This window comes from Lepisma saccharinum, chromosome 23 (assembly GCF_977018435.1).
Source record: "Lepisma saccharinum chromosome 23, izLepSacc3.1, whole genome shotgun sequence".
Taxonomy (NCBI): Eukaryota; Metazoa; Arthropoda; class Insecta; order Zygentoma; family Lepismatidae; genus Lepisma; species Lepisma saccharinum.
The window spans coordinates 7,250,694-7,272,656 of NC_139251.1; the positions used below are offsets into that span (position 1 = coordinate 7,250,694).

Below are 21,963 nucleotides of genomic sequence, written 5' to 3' on the forward strand. Positions count from 1 at the left end.
CTTTTCAATTTCCGGTATTGTGTGCACAGCTGTATGGATACGGGCATTTAATGTTACAAATTGACATTGTGCTTGTGATAACCAACAGTCTATATGATGTCCTGTATAGCACTGTGTCCAATGTTGAGATAATGTGCAATTTCTCGTCCAGTTATCCTCATGTCACTTTGGATAGGCTCGTCAATCCGATCTATTTTGTAGCGCTTGGAAGCTGTTTTTAGTCTGTTAGTTAATAACACATGGCTTAGCTTCATGTGATCCTGTTTGTGTAGTTATGATTCTGATATTTTGCAGTTTCATGGGCTGCCCTTCCAACCGACGACCAGACTTGGTGCACTGGAACAAGGAAGGCATGGTTCGTGTCTTAGACTTCCTCAGAGAACAGAGCTGGATTGATGGTGAGGATCCACTGAGTCCAGACAAGAGAGCTCAGTTGTTGAACAATTCATCACATAGCTCGCCGTAAAAACTTTATCACCAATTGGACTGAGGATAATATAATTTTTGTTCCTTGTGTTGATATTTTTGTATTATTTTCATATGAATTGTCAACTTTTCCATCTTTGACAATGTCATCCTTGCTTCCGTTATCAGGAATTAAATCATGGTTAATATTTATTGAATTAGAAAACAGACCCACTTACTATGTGAAAATGCCCATGCTGTACTGCAGGATAAGTTTTTCAGTCTTCTGTATGATTCTTACCTGTATTTCTGCTTTATGCTATTAGTTCCGTTAATTAAATTTTGTAAACTTCTATTTCTAAAAGGAAACAGCTTTTTTTATAATATTTTTCACTAGATAGCAATCAGGAGTAATACTGCAAAATACGCATAAAGATGAATTAAACTAGTTTTGGTTCTTCTGTTCCTTAATTATTAATACTTCTGAGTAATGCAGTTGCTTTGTGTAAATAACTTCATTAATTCTTTTTCCCTTTCTTTCTAATTTTATTGTTTATTTTAATATTTGACTAAACAGTGTAAGTTAAGTAGGGTCACTTTTTCAAGTAGTATGACCTTAAAACTTGTCCTGTACTGAGAATATATATAATCTTATATATAGCATTATGAAATCAAATCCTACATGTAGAATCTTAAATTAATATTTACTTTTTTTATTATTATTATTCTACTGTGAAATAACATTCAGAAATACAGTTCAGGATTACTAGAGGAGAGTTTAGGATTTACTGCTATGTACAGTTTACACTTTTCGCACAAATCAAGAAATTTAAAATATAATTAATGAACAATGTTAATAATGTGAATGTTTTACAATGTTCATTCATTTTCAGTTATATTTTTTTAAATGCAGACTTACTCTTTTAATTTCCCCATTTTTTAAAATTTTTATTAGTGCATATAATGTGTGCAAATTTTGCAGAAAAACCATGTTATAAAACTAAACTAATGTCCTCAAACATTTACTTTCCGAAGTTGTTATGCAGTATAACATTATATTAAGCATGTGCCTAACAAGTGCAATTTGTAATTCTTCAGTGTTTCAAATGTCACTGAAATGGAAGATGAGAAACAAGCTAGTTATTACTGTAGTAGAACTTCGGTTTCCTTTATTTCATATGTTTAATGAGTTTTAACACTAATTAATAATTGTACATCATAAGGATAATTGCTACAATATAGTAGCAATTATTCCTTTGTTAACGACCATTTCCATGTGTTTCAGTCTTTTTCTATATGAAAGGTCACAGCATGATGAACTCATCTCCTTTCCCTCAACATCTTAAAGAGGGGGAAAATCGGTAATATTCATTATGCCTTTGATGTGATTAATGAATAAGTGTGATATGACTCTCTTCATTTAGTAACACTTACTTTTATTATTCCACAGTAATAGTTGTTTTTTTCTTTCTCTGCTCAATTATGCAATAAATTTACTTTTGCAAAATTGACAACTATTAATTTAAATTACTATATTTGTGATAAATTAATATGTACAGTTACATGGACATTGTTAAAGACTGTTCACTTTCAATCAGGATTTTACAGTGCAAAAGTGTTTCTAACTCGAAATGTTTGCATTGTGTCAAACTGTCAAACACTGTTTATAAGGTACAAAATAGGATCTCACAACTATGTTTATTGTAAATTAAAACTAGTCATATGTATTAATTTTACAACATTGCAAGAGTTCTTAGTGATTTGTAACAATGATGTCTGTGATATTCCACACCATTTCAACAATGTGGATACTGCTGAATCTCATTTTTGTATAGTAGGTGCTGGCCTTAGCATCAAGAGTATATGTCAAGTATGATTGTGTAAATGATGTTACTTTTACATAGCTGACATGTGATATGTGAATGTTACACACATGTGTGTACACTGAAGCCAATATTTTGTGCCTTCTTCTTCAGTGAGGCATGTTTTTTGGTGAATGATTGTGTTCATTGGTTTTTATATTGCTCACAAGATTTGGTTAAAGTTTCGTGACACAAAGGTGGCAATTTACAAGTCATTTTGCCACAGAAAAGAGAATGAAAGTTTGCGGTGGGTAATATAATCCAAATGCGTGCTCTTCTCTTTCCACAGACAACAAATTACACATTATTTCATGATCATGCCTTTTATATTGCATGGACTAATCACAATAGGAAGACATACAAAAAGGGGTTATATGGTAAACAAGTTGTTTTGACATTTTCTAGAGACTTAGAAATTGTACTAAAGAGCTCATGGAACGAGTTGAAATATTTGTCAGTATTAAATAGTATACTTGTTTGTTTTTTTTGTCTTGAAATTTAGCCATATTTGTGTGTGTGTTGTGAATGAACTAGGAACGAGGTTTTCCTTAAGTTGCTTTTATAATTCTCTATTCTTTTATTTTACTATGCTCTTTGTTTCATTTTACTATGTTCTTTGGTTTTTATATTTCTTCTATCTTTTAAATTGGTATATTTTTTTATATTATTACCTAGCATTTGCTTTTCTCTTAGGTAAAAATAAGTTGTGTAACATTTCAGAAAGTTTAATCTCATTGATTACTAAATATGCATTGTGTAAAAGTACCCTTTCCTATTTCACAAACCTGATGGATATTGAAATAAAGTTAATATATTTTGTCGTCAGTGCATTTGTTGGTTGGTGTTAGCATAAGCCCCAATAATAGTAACAATTTCAAATATAGTGTGCTTTCGCTTTTGTCCCTTTTTTCAACATGGTATTTGTTCATTTGTAATCTGGAATTACAACTTGTCATGAAGTATTTCAGTATGCTTTTCTTCTTTTCTGAAAGTTCATATTTCATTTCAAAAATAATCCTCACATTATTTGCACTTACTATTTTAATATGGTTTTGTTTTTCATAATTTGCATGTTTGTAAGAAAATTTGTGTAGCATAAATATGCATTTCATATATTCGTAATGTATTATATTTTTTTAAAAAAGAAAGTATGTGTTTGTATTTATATTACTCTGCTGTGGAAACTATTGAGGAGAGAAACTGTTCCTACAGGAAATTTAGTGTACAAGCAAAATAACTATTTTTATTTTACACATTGTTGTTTGTTATTCTCTCTTCTAGAAACAAGAGTCATATTTCGTGTACATCTGAAGGTTATGATAAAGTATTGTTCTTAGTTATATGTTATATAAGGTACTGATAGATAGCAGAGATAAAGTTTAAACTTGCAAGAAATGCTTCATCAAAACACAATTTATTTTGTAGATGAAATAAAGATGAAGAAATAAAATTCATACACTTCATTACTTTTATTATGTAATAATTTATTGTATTCTTGAAAACAAAAAACTTTCCAATGTTTCATATTCATAATGTATGTAGCTGAGTTGTTGAAAGGTTGAAGTAGATTTTCACTTTAGTCAATGAAGCTGTGGATGTGACTGCACTCTTTTACCCCCCCCCCCCTTGCCCCCTCCTCCTTAAAAATAATGTGGGGCTAAATTTTGATTCCGTTAATCCTGAAGAAATATATTAGGTACTGCAACTTCAAGTAATCAACTATCCGTTACATGAAAATAAAGTTTACCTGTTTGAAATCTTCATTATTAATTTTAATAACCAATTAATCCTTGAAGAATATTAAATAATTGTACTTTTGAAAACAAGCATCGCATTATTGTGTTCTATTACAACTTGTCTTATCCAGTGCTCAGAGTGTGAATTGTTAGTTGGGGAGGGGATGGTTAAGCAAGCCATGGTGTGGAAACCATGTTCAGACACAAAATTATAAACATGTAGAGTGGAACCCAGATCTTATGTTTTTCATTAAGTAAGGATGAAACGCAAGTGCAAGTAACGAACTATTACACAGTCTCCTTTTTAAGCATAGAGTAAAATTGGAGTTACACATTTCGCGATAGTACATGTCTTTCAGGCTGTTCTTGCATTTTCCCTAAGGTTGTGCACTGTTATATTTCAGTTATCAGTCTGGCGACGAACAACAAAGAACCAGACACACCTTCTCGTCTCAAAGCACCAGCCTGACTGGCTCTCAGAAGCAAACTGCACGCAATGCAGGATTACCAACCTTTGCAGAAAACATTACTCACAGCGCACGGAATGCTATATAGGTGTATAGTTAAGTTTCGAACACACTTTACAGATTTTTGAGTTATATGTTCAAGTTTAGTCCCAACAAGAAAAATAGTTCAGTTATACATTTTTAAGAACTGCTTATTTGAAAGAATGCATTGTTCATAGAAGAGGGCATTTCTGGTCTGAAACTCGTCTTAGATATGGAGGAGTACTGCCAATTGTTGTGAAATCCTGCTTGGCCTCATAAATCCCCGTCAACAAAAATTTCCAGAGGGAGAGTTTTTGTTATAACAACAGAAGATTAGCAATTAGTTTTAACTTTATGCCCAATTTTGTCATAAGGGCGTTTTACTTGTAATTTTTTTTATTTATTTTATTTTAATTGGGGTAAAATAATATAGCCAGCTTCAATTTGTTCATTTTATGAAATATACCATTTAGTAAAATGATTCCTTGCTTGTGTGGTGAAAATCACGAAGAAAAGCTATAAATAATAGTTTTCGCAATCTTCAGTCACAAGCCACTGTTGATGCTTTCGCTCTTTTGATGTTATTTGTTTGAGAGTGTTTTCTCATAACTCCATTAGAAGGCAGCACTATGCGTGCCTTCACTTTCTCTCGCTTGGTAGGAAAACACAGCACAAACAGACACTCAGAGAGTACCTCGAAAGATGCCAGATCAAGGAACTCCGGGGAATAGGCATGCTGGCCTATTGACATACATAACAGCCGAGGAGTAAGTCGTGGTCGAACATTGCATAAGCTGGCCTATTTCTGCATTGTACATATGCAAATGGATAAGACATGTTTGTCTAGTGAAATATTTTTATTACTTGCCATCCTGCAATTGAACAACTGTGTTTTTGACCATTTCTACTCATCAAGAATTTACCAGTACTCATAACGATGGAAATGTGCCAAGTTCAATTTTTCTTCCAATTGCATTTTGATTTGTTGGAGACCATGCCGGAAGAATTCGTAGTTTTTGTGACAGACACGTATTCATTTGAGAAGCCAAACCAAACGTGCACGATGTTCATGAAAACTGCTGGATCCGATGTTGCCAATTTTCTTGTCTGGATTTTTCCTTGAGTAGAAGGATGCCGAATGAAGCCATGGGATTCTTTCAAGCAACCTTGAAGCCAAACAAGCATACCGATTGCCAGTGATTGCAGGGACGTTGGAAAGCGGAGAGCTGTCAAAACCTCTAATAATACGACGAGGACTTGTAGATGCGGCAACGTTGTCAGAGACAAAAGCATTAATGTAGGTGCTAAGTGAAATGTTGCTTTGGGTCAAATTCTACGTAGTGGAAAGTGCATTAGATTCGGTGAACTAGTTAAATTGGAACGAAAATTCGACTAATGCATAATGTAGAGACACGCGTAATGAATCGAGTGGAAAATAAGAAAGAGAGAAAAATGAACTTTGTATAATTGTAATATATCTGGGTTGCAATACGATAGTTCTTTGCGTAAATACTAAGGAAACTTATCACGATTTCTTGTTGAATTTTTGGAGGGGCAAGAAAGCAAGTAAAGTTTCGATAATCTCCCCCACTATTCCCCCACTTGGGTAAATCAAATAAAAAATGTAAATGAGCATTTTAATTATCTGGCAAAAAGAGCGTTAAATGAATAAGCATAAAACTATATATTTCAATGGTAAATTGAATTGATTGAATAAATTATTATTATTATTATTGTTATTATTATTGCAAAGTTGTTAGGATTGCATTTTTACGTGCGCATTTGTATATTTATTGAACGTACGATATTTTACTACGCGATTCAAAGTAGTGTTACCAATTGAAGATTAGATGTTGTTGCAATGAAGAATGCTTGATTGAAGCGAATGTGAAAAACTATTGGAATAGTATACCCAAGACTGTTACCACATAATTCTTGTTGAATTAGGACAAAATAAACAGGTTGTTAAAGATTAAATTCTTAGTGAGACGTTATTTCAGCAATTGTATTTCAGATAAAATAGGTACAAAATCAGACTCGCAGCCCTTATGGAGTGACGTAGTTTCCAGTACGAGTATAAAAATGGTACTGTAGTGAGATCTTGTAGACTTAAGTAGTGTGTACAATCTCAGGGTGGCAACAGACCTGGAAAACTGGGAGAAGTCAGAGAATTTTGTCTTAATTTTTTTTTTTTTTTTTTTTAAGATGACATTATGGAACTCTGCACGGGAACAGGAAATCTTGTTGCTAAGTTTCGGCCTCAACTTTTAGGCCCCTTTTATGCACAAGAAACCTGGAACCTTTCTGCAAGTTCTTCACATGTTAGACCACTGTCCTCCTTGATGGCTGCTTTCAGGGCCTCGTCATCCAACACATGTGGTCGTCCACTGCGAGGTTCATCCGAGGTTCATCCGAAAGGCTCACATCTCCCAAACGGAATTTCTGGAATCAATGCCTGGCAGTGAGTTCGTTCACGGCATTCTCCCCAAATGCCTGGCAAATGCGGCGACTTGATGCGGCAGCTGACAGGCCCACTTTAAAGTCATACAACAAACACACGCGAACAAAAAGCTGCTTCGATACCTCCATTTCTCTTCGACACTGGACTAGCTATGATTGCTGTGTGTGTGCAACGTGCCTGTATTACTGACAGTCGATGGTCAGACTAACTCCTGATCGCTTGGCAGGCACGTTCGTCATTTCATTTCCTCTCTGTGAGCGCATGATTAATGGGACGTCAAAAACTGCAATAACTTTTTTGGTTACCTTGTATTACGTGAAAATGCATTGAATTATCATTTTTTCTTGTCCTTATGGGAGTAGTAAGGGGACAGAACTGTCAACAGATTGAGGGGATAGGAGCAGCTGGCGCAGTCTGATAGTTGTCGGACGTCGTAGTAACGCATTTTGTTGGGCAAACTGGAGGAACATGGAAACAAATAGGCTCCATTGATACATACAATTTTTTTTTTCGAATATATCGCCACCCGACAAAGTATCTTGCTACAATATACAACAGAAATTCCATGCATGGCACTCATATGCAATTGATTTTTGTTGGATGTCTTTGGACTGCAACATCCAACAAAAATGACATTCATAAACAAGAAGAGCTTTAGACTGCAAATATGCTGCTGGAATTTTATTTATCTTCTGGCTCACTTCACCTTATTTAATGTAGCAGTGCTTACGAAGGTTTTCTTTCATCATCCTGACGTATTACTGGTTTCGCACAAGTTAACATACGTTTACAATGACATTGCACTATTCTTAGATATCAAGAAGAATCCAACAAAACAGGATAAATATTGAATACTATCACGAAGCAGTGAAACATAAATCTGCATTGGTGAACATTATAAAAATTGGCAAGCGCATACTCCCAACCTCAAATTTACTGCAACACTAGTATTGCAATGAAATTAACGCCACTCTCTGTCCTGTCTGTTTAAACTCATGAGGGGGTCATTCATCTCTCACTGAGTGAAGTTAATGTCCAATATTATGAAATAAAATAATAATAATAATTTTAATATATTTACTCGAATCATTCAATCCTGGAAGCAAATCACTTTCTTCAAGAATTGACATTTCTCTGCGAGCTCTGCTAAATTTTCACTTTCCATCTACAGATTTATACGAGGTGTGTCCAAAAAGTAATTTCTAATTAGTAGGGACATTGATTTTTCGCAAACTCGAAAACCGTGAAAAATGGTAATTGCTGCGAAGTTGTGTTTATGAATGTGCAGTGATGTCTGGACACATTTTTCGCCCATTCGAAATAATGCGAATTTGGCATAAAATGCTAATTGTTGGCGTTTTTAGCGATTTTTTTTAAAAAAAATATCCTAAAACAACTAAAAATTCCATGAAATCCATAATTTTTGTCTTTTCTAGGCCATGTTTGTGTACAAAGAACGTGCAAGTTTTCCAACATTTTATTCAAGAGTAAACTATAATGCTTGTTATACATGGAATAATTCCCACAGCCACATTCAATCACGTATTTCCCACGATTTTTTCAACTTCTATCAAAACCATTTGCATCACAGAGCAAAGTGGCAGGGTTCTAACAGGAGATCGAGTGTGTATCTACCGTCACACGGGAGCCACATTTTCAGTATTTGTCGCGCGAGATGTGTTTTGAATTACCAAGCTAAGTGCGCACCATTGGATTTGTCGAGCGAGAAATAATGGAGCTCAGTCGTTAGGGCATCTGACTACCATGCGAGAGGCCTGGGGTCGATCCCCTGTGGGGAGAACCGGGATCTTTTCCACCTATTCACACTGCTCCGGTGCCCACCCAGCATCTATCAAGCAGGTACCTGGAGGTACTTTACTTTTACTTCCTCAAAAATCTGTTCCAACATATCAAACCATCACGAAAATACGTAGATCATGTGACTTACAATTTAAAATAATAGTTTAAAAGCACAATGAAGTATTAAGTTTTGGTATATTTGGCAGAAAAATGTTCTAAGACAAAAATGCGAATTTTGGGAAACTTAACACTAACAAGTCAAAGGAAGATAATGATAATTTTTGATGCCATAATATATCGGTATCTGTCACGTGAGATTGATTGATTTAAAATTTTTGGATGCATCGCCACTTATGGTCATTATGCATGCACCCTTCAGTATACCGCGTGAGGCACCTAAAAGTACCACCTGAAATAGCGAAGAAACCAGAAACGGTAGCGATGTGAGGTTTGCGGGAAACAATAATATCAAATGGGGCTCGTAAATCGGAGGTATGGGGTGGGTCGAAAAATATCAACAAATGGGGCATCTGGAGCAAAGTCATATTTTTTTTAAATAGAATGATATACAATAACATGCATAATATAAAAGAGCATACACAGAGAAACACAACACCGTTGGTCTCATGCATCTACTGCACATAGGAATGAAGATATGGCCATGTGAAAATATGTAAACAAACTAACAAGTGGCCCACTTGACCGCCAGTACCACAGCATGTAAGACTTCTCAGGTGCCTGACAGAACTGCCTTTACGCAGAGCAAGTTTTGATAGCAGGTCCACGAGATCGTGTTAGTTCATAACAAGCAGTCGTAGTGGTAAGAGCGAAGATTATGGTGTTCACAAACATAGAAAAAGCGGACATGATCCTGATTTATGGGGAATGCCGAAAGAATGCCTCAGAAGCCTACCGTGTGTACGCAGAGAGATATCCCGACAGACGACAGCCATCTCGACGTCTGTTTGGTAAGTTATTTATGAAATTAAGAGACACCGGAAGTGTAACACCACGAGCACTTGTGCGGAACAAGCCAACTACAGGTGAGGCAGGTGCAACAAATGTTCTCGCCGCTGTTGCTGTGAATCCGCACGTTAGCTCCCGTGAAATTGCCAGGGATGCTGGGATGAGTCAGCGAAGTGTATTGCGCATGCTGCACACACACAAGTTTCACCCATATCATATCTCCCTCCATCAGGAACTTCACGGGAATGATTTTGTGGACCGTGTTCGGTTTTGCACATGGATGTTACGACACGACACACCCGATTTGTCACGTATCCTCTTCACTGACGAGGCAACTTTTACCAATCATGGAAATGTCAACCTAAGGAACATGCACTATTGGTCGGTGACAAATCCACATTGGCTTCGCCAAGTGGAACGCCAGCGCCCATGGAGTGTGAACGTGTGGTGTGGTATAGTGGGTGAACATCTCATTGGCCCTTTTTTTATGCAAGGGACACTGAATGCTGACCGATACATACAGTTTTTACAACATGAACTGCCTGTACTATTGGAGGACATACCACTTCAGACAAGGAGGGAAATGTGGTACCAACATGACGGGTGCCCAGCTCACAGTGCAAGATGTGCTACAGCAGGTGTGGAAAATACATTTCCAAATCGTTGAATTGCACATGGAGGGCCTGTCAAATGGCCGGCTCGTTCCCCAGATTTGACACCGTTAGACTTTTTCCTGTGGGGAAAGCTGAAGGACATTGTCTACCGGGATGTGCCAACAACTCCAGAGGATATGCAACACCGCATTACTGCGGCCTGTAGGGACATTCCCTACGGGATGCTACATTCTGTGCAATGATCTTTGCGTGGGCGCCTTGTTGCCTGTATCACAGCTGACGGCCACCACTTTGAACACACACTTTGACAGGTTTTCACTTCTTACGCAGTGGTTCTTCGACATACTGTCATGGTCATTTTCATTATGCTGTAACACTGTCAAATACATGGTGCTGACGATGTCTACTGTATTTTTTCTTCCTTTAACACGTTCTGTCTTCATCTTGTCCAATGGCTTCCGACATCTCATACTTGTACATGCCGTGGTACTGACGGTCAAGTGGGCCACTTGTTAGTTTGTTTACATATTTTCACATGGCCATATCTTCGTTCCTATGTGCAGTAGATGTATGAGACCAATGGCATTGTGTTTCTCTGTATGTGCTCTTTTATATTATGCATGTTATTGTATATCGTTCCATTAAAAAAATATGATTTTGCTCCAGATGCCCCATTTGTCGATATTTTTCGACCCACCCCATACCTCCGATTTACGAGCCCCATTTGATGATATTGTTTCCCGCAAACCTCACATCGCTACTGTTTCTGGTTTCTTCGCTATTTCAGGTGGTACTTTTAGGTGCCTCACGCGGTATAAGTGGAAAATTCCATTATCTAAAACCCTTACCTTAAAATTAAAAAGGGGGTATGGAAAATAACTTTCCCAAAATAACTTTAAAGATATCAAACTCTCACGAAGAGGTGTAGGCCATGTGACTTACAAGTTGTTTGCTTTACAGAGAAGAGAGAAGTAGCTTTATGCATCGAAAAATGAGGCTGCACTCATGATTTTTGCAAGCAGTGTGTTCCAAACTTCAGTGGAAATATCAACATATAATGCCGAGAATGAATAAGGAGACTGATAAATTACAAATTGTATTTCTTATTCAATCACTCTTCACTTTTATCTCATTTAGTCATAACTTTAAAAGTAATTAAGTATTTTATTTATTTATTTATTGAGAAAATTTCAGATATACACAGGTGGCCATTTTACACTGAAATTGTCAAAAATGAGAAAGCAATAATTATAATAAGCATAAAAATAAAATAAAAATTTAAAAAAATAAATAAAAAATAATTAAGAGTAACAAAACAACATAAAAGTGAATAGAAAATGAACAAAAAAATAAGTAAAAGATGGCACTATGTGATATTAATTACAAACATTTCTTCTGATGGAAGACCAAAAGGCAAACTCGGAGGAAAATATATCAATATTTGAGGGGAGATCATTGTATTGTCCTGCAAACTTACTGTGTATGATATAATTCCATAATCCTTCCCTAGCTTGTGAATTGTAATAATTTTCTAAATTCACTGTTTTGCTGTTTGAATTCAAATCATAGAGAATGGAGAAATTAAGTCAATTTCATAGAAGATAATATGGGTACTTAATAAATCCATACCTGGATCTGTATGAGTTTATTATTTCCATTTTCAAAAACATCGATTTAATTTAGTTTGTAAATGTCAGGGAAAATGTAAATGTTGTCCTGGAAAAGTCATTGAATTTCATTTCTGCTTGTTTGTAACCACCCTGAATCTTGACAAGTGGTATTATAACTCTTGAGATTATTTCTATTGTGTCTTTTCAGCATGAAAAGTATTTATGCAAAGTTTAGTTGAACTAATTTCTATTCGCTTAACAAGGAGGTTCTTCAGGAACCCTGAGGTGCATCATAACCATGATTCATATACTGTTTGACCAGCGATCCGAGAGCTCCAGTTGGCAAAGAAAAAGGGGAAGTTCGTGAGGGGAAGGCAGGTGGGAGAACGCCGTTCATGGTTGCATGTTGAACAGTGTTACCAATCTGCGAGGATGCTTATCCACCAGAACATAAGTATCGAAAACTGAGGGAAATGCACAGAAGTAAAGGATTGTGACAAGGACTTGTTTTGTATCACAACCACGCCGTTTGTCCTTCTTACAATTTAAAATGGAAGGATAGTAGGGTAAAGAATTGCAGTTTCATTTATAGGGGCATCTTTAGAATGGGCCCCTTCCGGACTCCCATGGTGGTGGCTCGAAACCAGATATGGGTCCGGTCGGCTTCCTCTGGGGTTGGGTCAAAGATGCCGAACTGGCGCTACGTTCAAGACTTCAGCATTTGCAAAGATGCCTCTCCACGGCCAGAGCACTTCCAATATCTTGTGTCAATATTCTCCGGATGGCAACATTGCTTTCTTTCCCCACGTGACAGTCGCGCTGCTCGCATTTCAAAGAAGCGCCTCTGCAAACTCCCCCAGTTTACGATTGGACTCTGCTACTTCGGTCATGCGCAGAAAACTCGAGAGCTCTCGGATCGCTGACTGCAGATTGCAACCAGCAAATTTTTGTGCATTCTGCAATTGTTACTTGTTTGTATCCACAGAAACTCTAGGGTCAATTTAGTCACACGAGCAGAACGTCACACTTGGTGGCATTCGTTTACGGCACAGCAGACTGAGGTGTTGAAAAGTACAAAATGTGCTCACCAGTACTGCATACCCTATGAATGTGGGACAATATATACAGGATAAACAGGACGACCCATCAGAGACAAAATGGACATAAAAGGTACATGCGACTGTTCCAACCAATAAAGTGAGGACTACAGAACTCAGCATCACTTAGGGTCACAGAATTTTATTTGCAAAACCATAGCCAGATATGCTGCTTACTGGAACAGAAGAGTGAAGGAAGGCAAAGCCTTTTCCTAAGAAAGTAGAAACTTCTATAAAAGCATGTATGCACCATGCTCTGCCTCTGTATGCATGTTAAACTGGCTTGTTTATTGCATACAAACCTTGAAGTGTGAGCGCAGCGGAAGATTCATGCCTTAAAGTCTACTTAAATTGCTTTGAGGCAGTATGCTCTTACGAATGTACAACACTGTTCCAGTTGATGCGAGTTTATTTACATAATGTGCAAGCACCATGAGACTACATATATATAGTTTGTTAGATATACTCACTGAAATAAAATATTGTCTCTTAATTACTTGGGCCAGTTTGATGGATTTCATTCAACCAAACTAATAATCAACTAAATTGGTCTCTAGCCTTTTTAAAGATGATCAAAAGAACAATGATTCACTGTTAAATCACTTCTCCACGTAGTATGGAAGAGAAAGGTCATGAACTAAACATAATTATGTGAGAGTGCAAGTTTGGAACTTAAAAACAGTATGGAATGTACTTAGCCTGTGATTTACTGTTTTGGTTGTGGCTATTGGAGTAGCAATATTTGGCATATCAGTGTGCACAATGGAAGCTGAGAATAGGAAGCGTTGTGTTTTACACAAGCAAGCATGTGAGATTGTGTACAACGTGTACAATTACTTTAAAATCGAGGTCGAGCAGAAAACGATTGTGGAGGGCGAAGCTGAGTGCAATGTTGCCAGACCTCAAGAAAGGACTGCCGCGGCGTGCAGCGTAGATTTGCGTTCCGTGCAGATAATTGTGAGCGAGGGGCAAAAATCTGTTCGTGCAAGCGGGAGTGCTCTATTTCGATCACCAGGCAAAAATCCTCGCCGCGAAAAGCCTGTTACCGATATTGATGATTTCGATAAGAGCATATTACGCAGGGAAGATTTGAACATGTACAGAAATGGTGAATTTCCTACATTATTGAAACTCGCAAAAAAAATGAAGGCGCAATGTAAATTTGTTGGAAGCCTTGTCTAAAGACCATGGGGTTTAAATATAGAAAGTGCAATGATGGTCGGAAGATGTTAATGGAAAGGATGGACATCGTAGCTGCGAGAGCTGCATCCTTGCGAAAGATGCATTGCATCAAACAAGAAGGAAATCACCTGTTTTCTACCTCGATGAAACGTAGGTTAACCAGAACCACACACGAAAAACATGTTGGCAAATGAACGATGGTATGGGTGGTCTAAAAGTTCCTGTAGGAAAGGGGGGGGGGGGCATCTGATGGCCATATTGGCTCTGCAAACACCAGCTTCCTTCCCGATTGCAAATTGATTTTCAGGGCAAAATCGAAAAGCACATCTACCGATTACCACAATGAAATGACTGGTGCTGTCTTTAAGCAGTGGTTTGAAGAAAAATGAATTCCGAACCTTCTTCCAAATTCCACTATAGTTATGGATAATGCCAGCATACACTCTGTAGAGTTAAATAAGGCCCCAACAACAAATACCAGGAAAGCAGAAATAATATCGTGGCTGGAAAAACACAATATTCCCCACGCATCTTCGCAAACCAGAGCAGAGCTTTTACTTTTGGTCAGGGATCACAAGCCGACGTCAAAATCATACGAAGTGGATACACTTGCAAGAGGATTCGGCCACCGAGTTATGCGTCTGCCCCCGTACCATTGCCAATACAACCCTATCGAATTAATCTGGGCGCAAGTGAAATCTTACATTGTAGAAAAGAACAGCACTTTTAAAATGGCTGATGTCGAAAAGTTGATGCAGGAGGCTGTAGCGAACGTGTCAGTTTCTGCCTGGGATAAATGTGTGCAATATGCAGAACGTCTGCAAGAAGAGGATTATCACCATGAAATCTCCCGAGACAGCATCATGGAGCCCTTCGTTATCAACCTCCAGGACTCCGACTCCGAAGACACTGAGGGTGAAAATGAATCTTCTGAATCTGAGTAAAATCGCAGGTATGTATGTTCAGTTGCCGCATTCTTATCCTATTCATTTCTGTTTTGCGATTTAATTTGTATGTTTATAATTGTAGTATTTAGGGAGACAATAATGCTTCGATTTGTTCGCTTAATGTCAAACGAAATTTCTTTTTTTTATTTTGGCACAAAGATCTTGTTCATCGTTTCATTGTGGTGCATGCGAAATACATCGCATATCCACGCAGCCATGGATGTGGCAACACACTGCGCGAAGGTAGCAGACAACCGCCTTCCCAGTTGCTCTCTAGTCTAACGCCAAATTAACCTGGCTGGTGATGATATGTGTGATATTCTTTGTACCTGATCAGTGGTTGTGAATTCCTATTCTACGAATTAGGATTTTTACCATTGTTTTGCTTTTACTCCAACATTTTGGAGACTTGTTCTGCGTCCATCTAGGCATTAAATGATAATCGTTGCTGTGACCTGTGTAAGATATGAGTTACCATGAATTCACTTTCTAAGAGAATTATTGAATTTTGTTCAAGGTTTCACAGATTGGCAATCCTCCTAGGCAAGTGGAATAGCAGTTTCTCATGCACACCATATATTACTACAAATCTCAATAGGAATTGTGCCTTTTCTGGTGATGTGATTCAAACAGGTGTTCTCAGGTTACCAGCTAAGTTAACACTACATACAATGTTCCTAGTTCATACATTGCTCTGATCATCAGGGAATGTTGAGTGGAGACCAAGTGTAAATTTAAGTATTCGTTGATTAGGGGGTGGAGCTTAGACTGCATCCTGTGACTGGATCACAATAGCCCTTGAGAAATAAAGCACAAACACCAATAGAGACATGGGACTCCACTCAGTCACTTCTACATAAAAGCATGATTTTCCAATGAAAACACTGGAACCTAGAGCGAACCAATCACAGGATGCAGTCTAAGCTCCACCCCCTAATCCATGCATATTTAAACTGAAACTTGGACTCCACTGAACATTCCTTGATGATGAGAGCAATGTTAGGCTCTCAAAATACTAGAAATAAATACTGGAAGAAAAACCTAAGTCACAATACTTCTTTCTTCTTGACCTGGAAATACAGTAGTGTAGCTTCGACCTCTATTGATTAATACTCCTCTCCTAGACAGTGCCATCATGGCAACTCACATCTGCATGTTAATCAGATCATCATTGATTCCAAGCAAACAGAAACAGAACTAGTCTCCAAAACATTGGAGTAATAACAAATCAGTGCTGAAAGGTTTAATTCAGTACAGTAAGATATATGAGATTGTTATCTCATAATCTGTGTTGCACAGGTGATGTATTATGTACAGGGAGGTTATTTCAGTCGTTCACCGCCAGCGTGACGGCCGTTCCGCGGACTCTTCATGCAACAGGTCCCGGCAAATTGCGTTCAGGAAGTCCGTAACAGAAACCGCTTGTTTTGTAATGTTTCCACTTTTCACAATTACAGTTACAATTACAATTGAAATAAGCACGTACCTTGTCGCACGGATGCAGGAAAAGGTGTCCTCCCAAATACAAATATTTCTGGCACCTTATTTCTGACATCTAATCTTAGATTAGTCATCGCTACTTTATTCTCAGTTGTCGCGACAGCGCCTGCAGCTTATCGGGGGTTGGGTGAGTTGTCAGCCGCGAGAGGGCGCTTCATACTGCACGTGTCGGCAGTGATGCCAACCGTGTCCCTACGCATAGGGACTTTTCACTAAATTTCGCCCGCGTAGGAACGTAGGGACAGATTTTGCCAAATGAGGGAAAACGTAGGTACTTTTTTCAATCTTGGTAAATTACATTTTATGAATTAGTTTATCTGGATACTTTAGCGAGGAGGAGAAAAAAGAACTAACTAACAGATCTCCATCAGAATTTTGGAACATGTTATCGGTTACCAAAAACTTTCAAGGCAAGTTCCTTTTTGAAAACATTTCCACTCTCGCGAAAATAGTGCTAACATTGCCGCATTCTAACGCGGAAACGGAAAGAATATTTTCAATGTTAAGTGATACAAAAACAAAAAAGGGAAATAAAATGGGACCAAAATTGTTAAAGAATGCAGGAAATACAGCATCACCAACCAACATCTATCTCTTCACAGCAGCAGCATGTATGACTTCAAATAACATAATCAACAGTAAACGACTCAACGTTATTCATTAGGGGTGTGCTGGATTCTTTACTTTAAAAAGTCGTTAATTCTCGACGTTTTCTGCCTTGTAAGTTTCTGGAACTTATCGAAAGTTGTAAGTTTTTATTCTAGAAATGCAAAAACAATCACTTAAAGTGAAAATGACTTGTAAAATTCGAGATTTCCAGTGCTTCGGGAAATTTCGAACATTTCCCGTCCAGAAAATTTTCCGACTTGGTCGGGAAATTGCAAATTTTTCAGTCCCGAATGTCGGGATTTAAAAAAATTACCGTCCCGATCCCGTCCCGACCCAAAAAATTCTGTCCAGCACACCCCTATTATTCATTAAGGCAAGAATTTACAATACCGGACCCTTCTGTAATTTCTATGCTACGTCTTATACTCACGAAATAATTATTCGTGATTATTTATCTCAAGTTAACATGTTGGGGTGAGGGGGAAAAAATGTTCATTAACGTGTAGAAGTTGTAAAATAAGCTTTTCAATTCTCGCAATGATTCTCCGTATACAAGTATGGTAGCCATATTTGTTGATATGAACAAATTAAAATTAGTTACGCTGTCTACAGCGTTGCCACACTGTTGATTTCATACTTGGAGAGCATGGATCGTGTAAGAATGGCGGAAGAGAACAGTAAAAAAGTTGTTAATGTTGTACAGATTGTTAGGTGGAGTGTGCAGGAGGATGGCTGTGGGCTAATTAATAAACTTATGGATTTCAGTATATTGCCCAAAGAACGTGCTTACATGTGACAGCGACAATCACGATGTAGAAGAACTGATTTGATTACAGGTAAATTTGGCAACAGTACATCAATCATAAAATTGCAGGATACAAAAATGGCGTCTTCGATGATGAACGTTTGCCGTTAAAGTGCTACGAAAATAATATTTTTTATCGGTTCGTAATCACAATTACCGCAAAACCATTCAGGAATAGCCCCACTGACCATTCTCGGTAAGTTTAGGTTAAGTTAGGTTAGGCAAACATAGTTAAAATTTGGGCTCGAAAAAAACATGCATGGGTAGCCCAACAAACCATTGACGGATAGCCCCACGAACCATTCAGGTACGGTTAGGTTAGGTTAGGATAGGCAAACATAGTTAAAATTTGGGGTCGTAGTAATATCAGGAATGTATATTTCGTTTTTTAAGTATTGGAAACACAAAATCTTCCGGTAAATAATAAGCAATCGTGCCGATCGCGGACCACTCAATGTCACTTATTTTGCAATTTCTACACGTGACCCCCCAAATTTTAACTTCAAATTCGTGATTAGGAGGCCTCAATTAGTGAGTATGCGAAATATTACAAAAAATCGGGGAGAGGTCCTGTATTGTAAATTCGCTCCTTCATTAATTGTGGAAGCACCGAGCAGAAAGATTTGGTAAGTAAATGTGTATATTTTATCTTCTGTTTGCATGCTCATGAGGTGTTTTTTTTTTAGTCACTTTACTTGGCGTAGGGACATTTGGTCAGTTGTAGGGACATTTTGACTACGTCTGTAGGGACATTGCCGAAAAATGGTTAGCAACACTGTCGGCTACCAGACGTCAGTGTTCGTTCATGTTCAATTCTGTTTGCGTTCAACAGTACGCGTGTTGCTTATACTGTGTTATTGTAATGTGCTTACTCGTGGCCAGTGCTTTATTGTGTGTTAATTGTTATTCATTCATTACTTATGTCGTTAAACAAATATAGTCTTGAACATAGAGTTTTTATGTACGATAATTACGTGAAAACAAATTCTTGCAGAAAAGTGGTCAGGGATTACGATAGACAGGATCTCTTGAACCTAAGAAACGTGTTGTATTGCTGTTGAAGGAAGTCATTTTCAACATCTCTTATAACACAGGAGGTTAGTGATCATCATCATTATTACTTTTAAATATCATTTTACGCTTTCGGTTTGCTTTATGCGCCGGGATGCTGTCTTCCCTTTCTGTCAACTGAGGATAAAGTAGCGATGTCTAATCTAAGATTAGATGTCAGAAATAAGGTGCCGGAAATATTTGTATTTGGGAGGACACCTTTTCCTGCATCCGTGCGACAAGGTACGTGCTTATTTCAATTGTAATTGTAACTGTAATTGTGAAAAGTGGAAACATTACAAAACAAGCGGTTTCTGTTACGGACTTCCTGAACGCAATTTGCCGGGACCTGTTGCATGAGGAGTCCGCGGAACGGCCGTCACGCTGGCGGTGAACGACTGAAATAACCTCCCTGTACATATTTCAGCAAAACATGCTTTCTTCTATTTTGCGAGAATTTAATGAGAATTAAACATTCAATAATATATAAATATTTTGGAAATGCGATACACTGTGAGATGTCACATACTGAACATTCCTAACAATGGCACTGATTTGATTTAATATTAGTTAAATGTTATTGTTGATCAGAAGAGTGAAATGTTCCATTGTTGTAGATGGTAAGGATACTATGGAGACACAACTCAATGAAATGAAATCACCAGAGACTGTATCGCTTACAAGTCACAATGAAGACAACCTAATTGTAATGAAGGAAGCTGATAATGCCATCAGCAGTAGAATACAGACAGCGCTTGATTACTTTAAGGTTTGTGTAGCTTGTGTATTGAAACCCTGGAGATGCATGTTTTACAGTAGAAGTGAAAAATACAATCCTAGTGGTATAATTTGTATGAGAATTTAATTAACTCAGAACAAATTTATACATATAATTACATGTTATATATATATATATATATATATATATATATATATATATATATATATATATATATATCAGATAATTTAAATAGGATAATTTTTGTCTGCTATAAATATCAGAACATATTGCATTCAAAGGTTTCCATTAGAATGCAGTTGCATAGTTTTCACTGATAGGTGAATGCTCTAGTGTAAATTTTTCGAAGGACCAAAAATATGAACAGAAAATTAATATTGCACCAGAAACCTTACTTTCAAAGTTAAATGATAAAAAAAGAACAAAAAAATATTTTACATTATATGCGGCCAAAATACACCTATAAAAATTTGAACAAAGATGAACTAATATATTAATGGATATTTTTCAATTTACCATTCCTAAAGCCTAAGAAAACACACAAATGAATTACAACATGGGTGTAACTTGGGACCTAAATTTGAGGAGACAAAATCGAACTTGAGGCTTAATTTTGGGAGGGAATCATAAAAGGTTTCCATCTCATCCAGAAGTATTTGCAAAGTAACTGTTGCATTTGAGAAATCATAAATATTACTCTTTATTGCTTCTCTCCTCAAGTCCCAAGAGGTTAACACTCTTATCTCTTAACTTCTAAATTTAATGAATGTAAAATTAGGCTGGGCCAAGTGACACTGCCAAGTTACACCTATGATTCAGAAGGGAACCAACACTTTGCAAAATTTCTGCATTTAAACTTGCCTATAAATTACTTAGCACAATAATGAGTACAAAAAATTTCCACAGTAGGATAACACATGCCACCATTGCTTGCAACCTCCACATTGAATCCAGTCTTCTGTAATTAGTTCCTCGTATATTTCGTGGCATCCTGGGCAGTTGACAACTTCTTGAAGGTCTGTAGATGTGGAAGGTACAGCAACATCAAATTTCAAGCGCTTTTTCCCTTTGCAATGCTTGCCTTCTTTAGTTTGCTCCGTACTTTGGAATGATGCACACTCTAATGTTGCTCGATATGGTGATGATGTCATTATTCCGGATTTCCTTCCGGATCTACTGCTCTTCAACTCATGCTTGGCTTTGGACAGGGGGAACAATTCAGAAGGAGATACTCGTAGATCAACTTCTGGCTGTCTGTTGCTGCCATTGTCACTTCAACAGTCTGTACTTTAAGACACTGCACTAGCATTGGAATTCCTCAGATGCTGAACGTAATCCTCATGAGGGCTGAATTGAAATATCTGAGCCCTGACTGGTCTCCTCCTGGTGTACTGCCACAGCTGGACGGTTTGTTAATGCTGCAGGTAGGAAATATTCGTCTGTGAAAATGTCAGGGTTGTATGGATGTATTCCTGTACACTGGAATGCAAAGAAGAAACAAAATTTTGAGTTACAATAGAAATGTCCTGTGAATAGCTACATTTGTGAGTGTATCTAATGAGGAGAGTAGCTAGTGCTAGTTAGCGTATGTGATTGATAGTAGACCTACAAACTTTATTCCTTAAATTCGAAGTTTAAATCTTATTTCACATGAGAGACTTATTCCCATAAACTAATCTAGACTAGGCCTACAAGAAAAGACGAAATAGGCCTTCATGATTGAAAAGGAATAGGCTAGTTAATTTTTTTGTAGCATGCCAAAGATTTTTTTAAAAAATAAAATTTTTGTAGGAAAATGGACTTCCAGCCTTTATTCTTTTCTGGAGTGTGCACTCATTTACTCCCAGCGATGAGGCAATTTTCCTTTTGCTTTCTCCCAGTTGTAGCAGTCATTCAGTACTTCCTCCATGAACACCAATTTACGGTTTGTTTTCCTTTGTAGCCTGACATCTTTTCTGTAGATGAAATAATAACTATTGTCACAAAGTTTGTATTTTAAGTATGAATTTATGCACATAGGATACTGTACTTTCATTTTATTTGTGATTCAATCTATGTAAATTCTTCTAATTTTACAGAAAATTATTGAGAA

At 37.2% G+C, this 21,963-nt stretch overlaps 2 protein-coding genes across 4 annotated transcripts in view; both read left to right on the forward strand.

Annotated features, from left to right (window-relative positions):
* LOC146005398 (uncharacterized) overlaps positions 1-3,717 on the forward strand; it is a 55,030-nt gene extending 51,313 nt beyond the window's left edge. For all 3 annotated transcript variants that reach the window (XM_083144634.1, XM_083144635.1, XM_083144633.1), the window contains exon 6: positions 295-3,717. In XM_083144634.1, coding sequence (XP_083000760.1) covers positions 295-466 — 172 coding nt within the window. In that variant the 3' untranslated portion in view covers positions 467-3,717. The remainder of the gene's footprint in view (positions 1-294) is intronic.
* Positions 3,718-14,643: 10,926 nt separating this feature from the next.
* Positions 14,644-15,165, forward strand: LOC145977856 (uncharacterized). The gene has a single exon (XM_083110179.1). It carries the CDS (start codon positions 14,644-14,646, stop codon positions 15,163-15,165), a length of 522 nt encoding a protein of 173 aa, XP_082966305.1.
* The last annotated feature ends 6,798 nt before the right edge of the window (positions 15,166-21,963 follow it).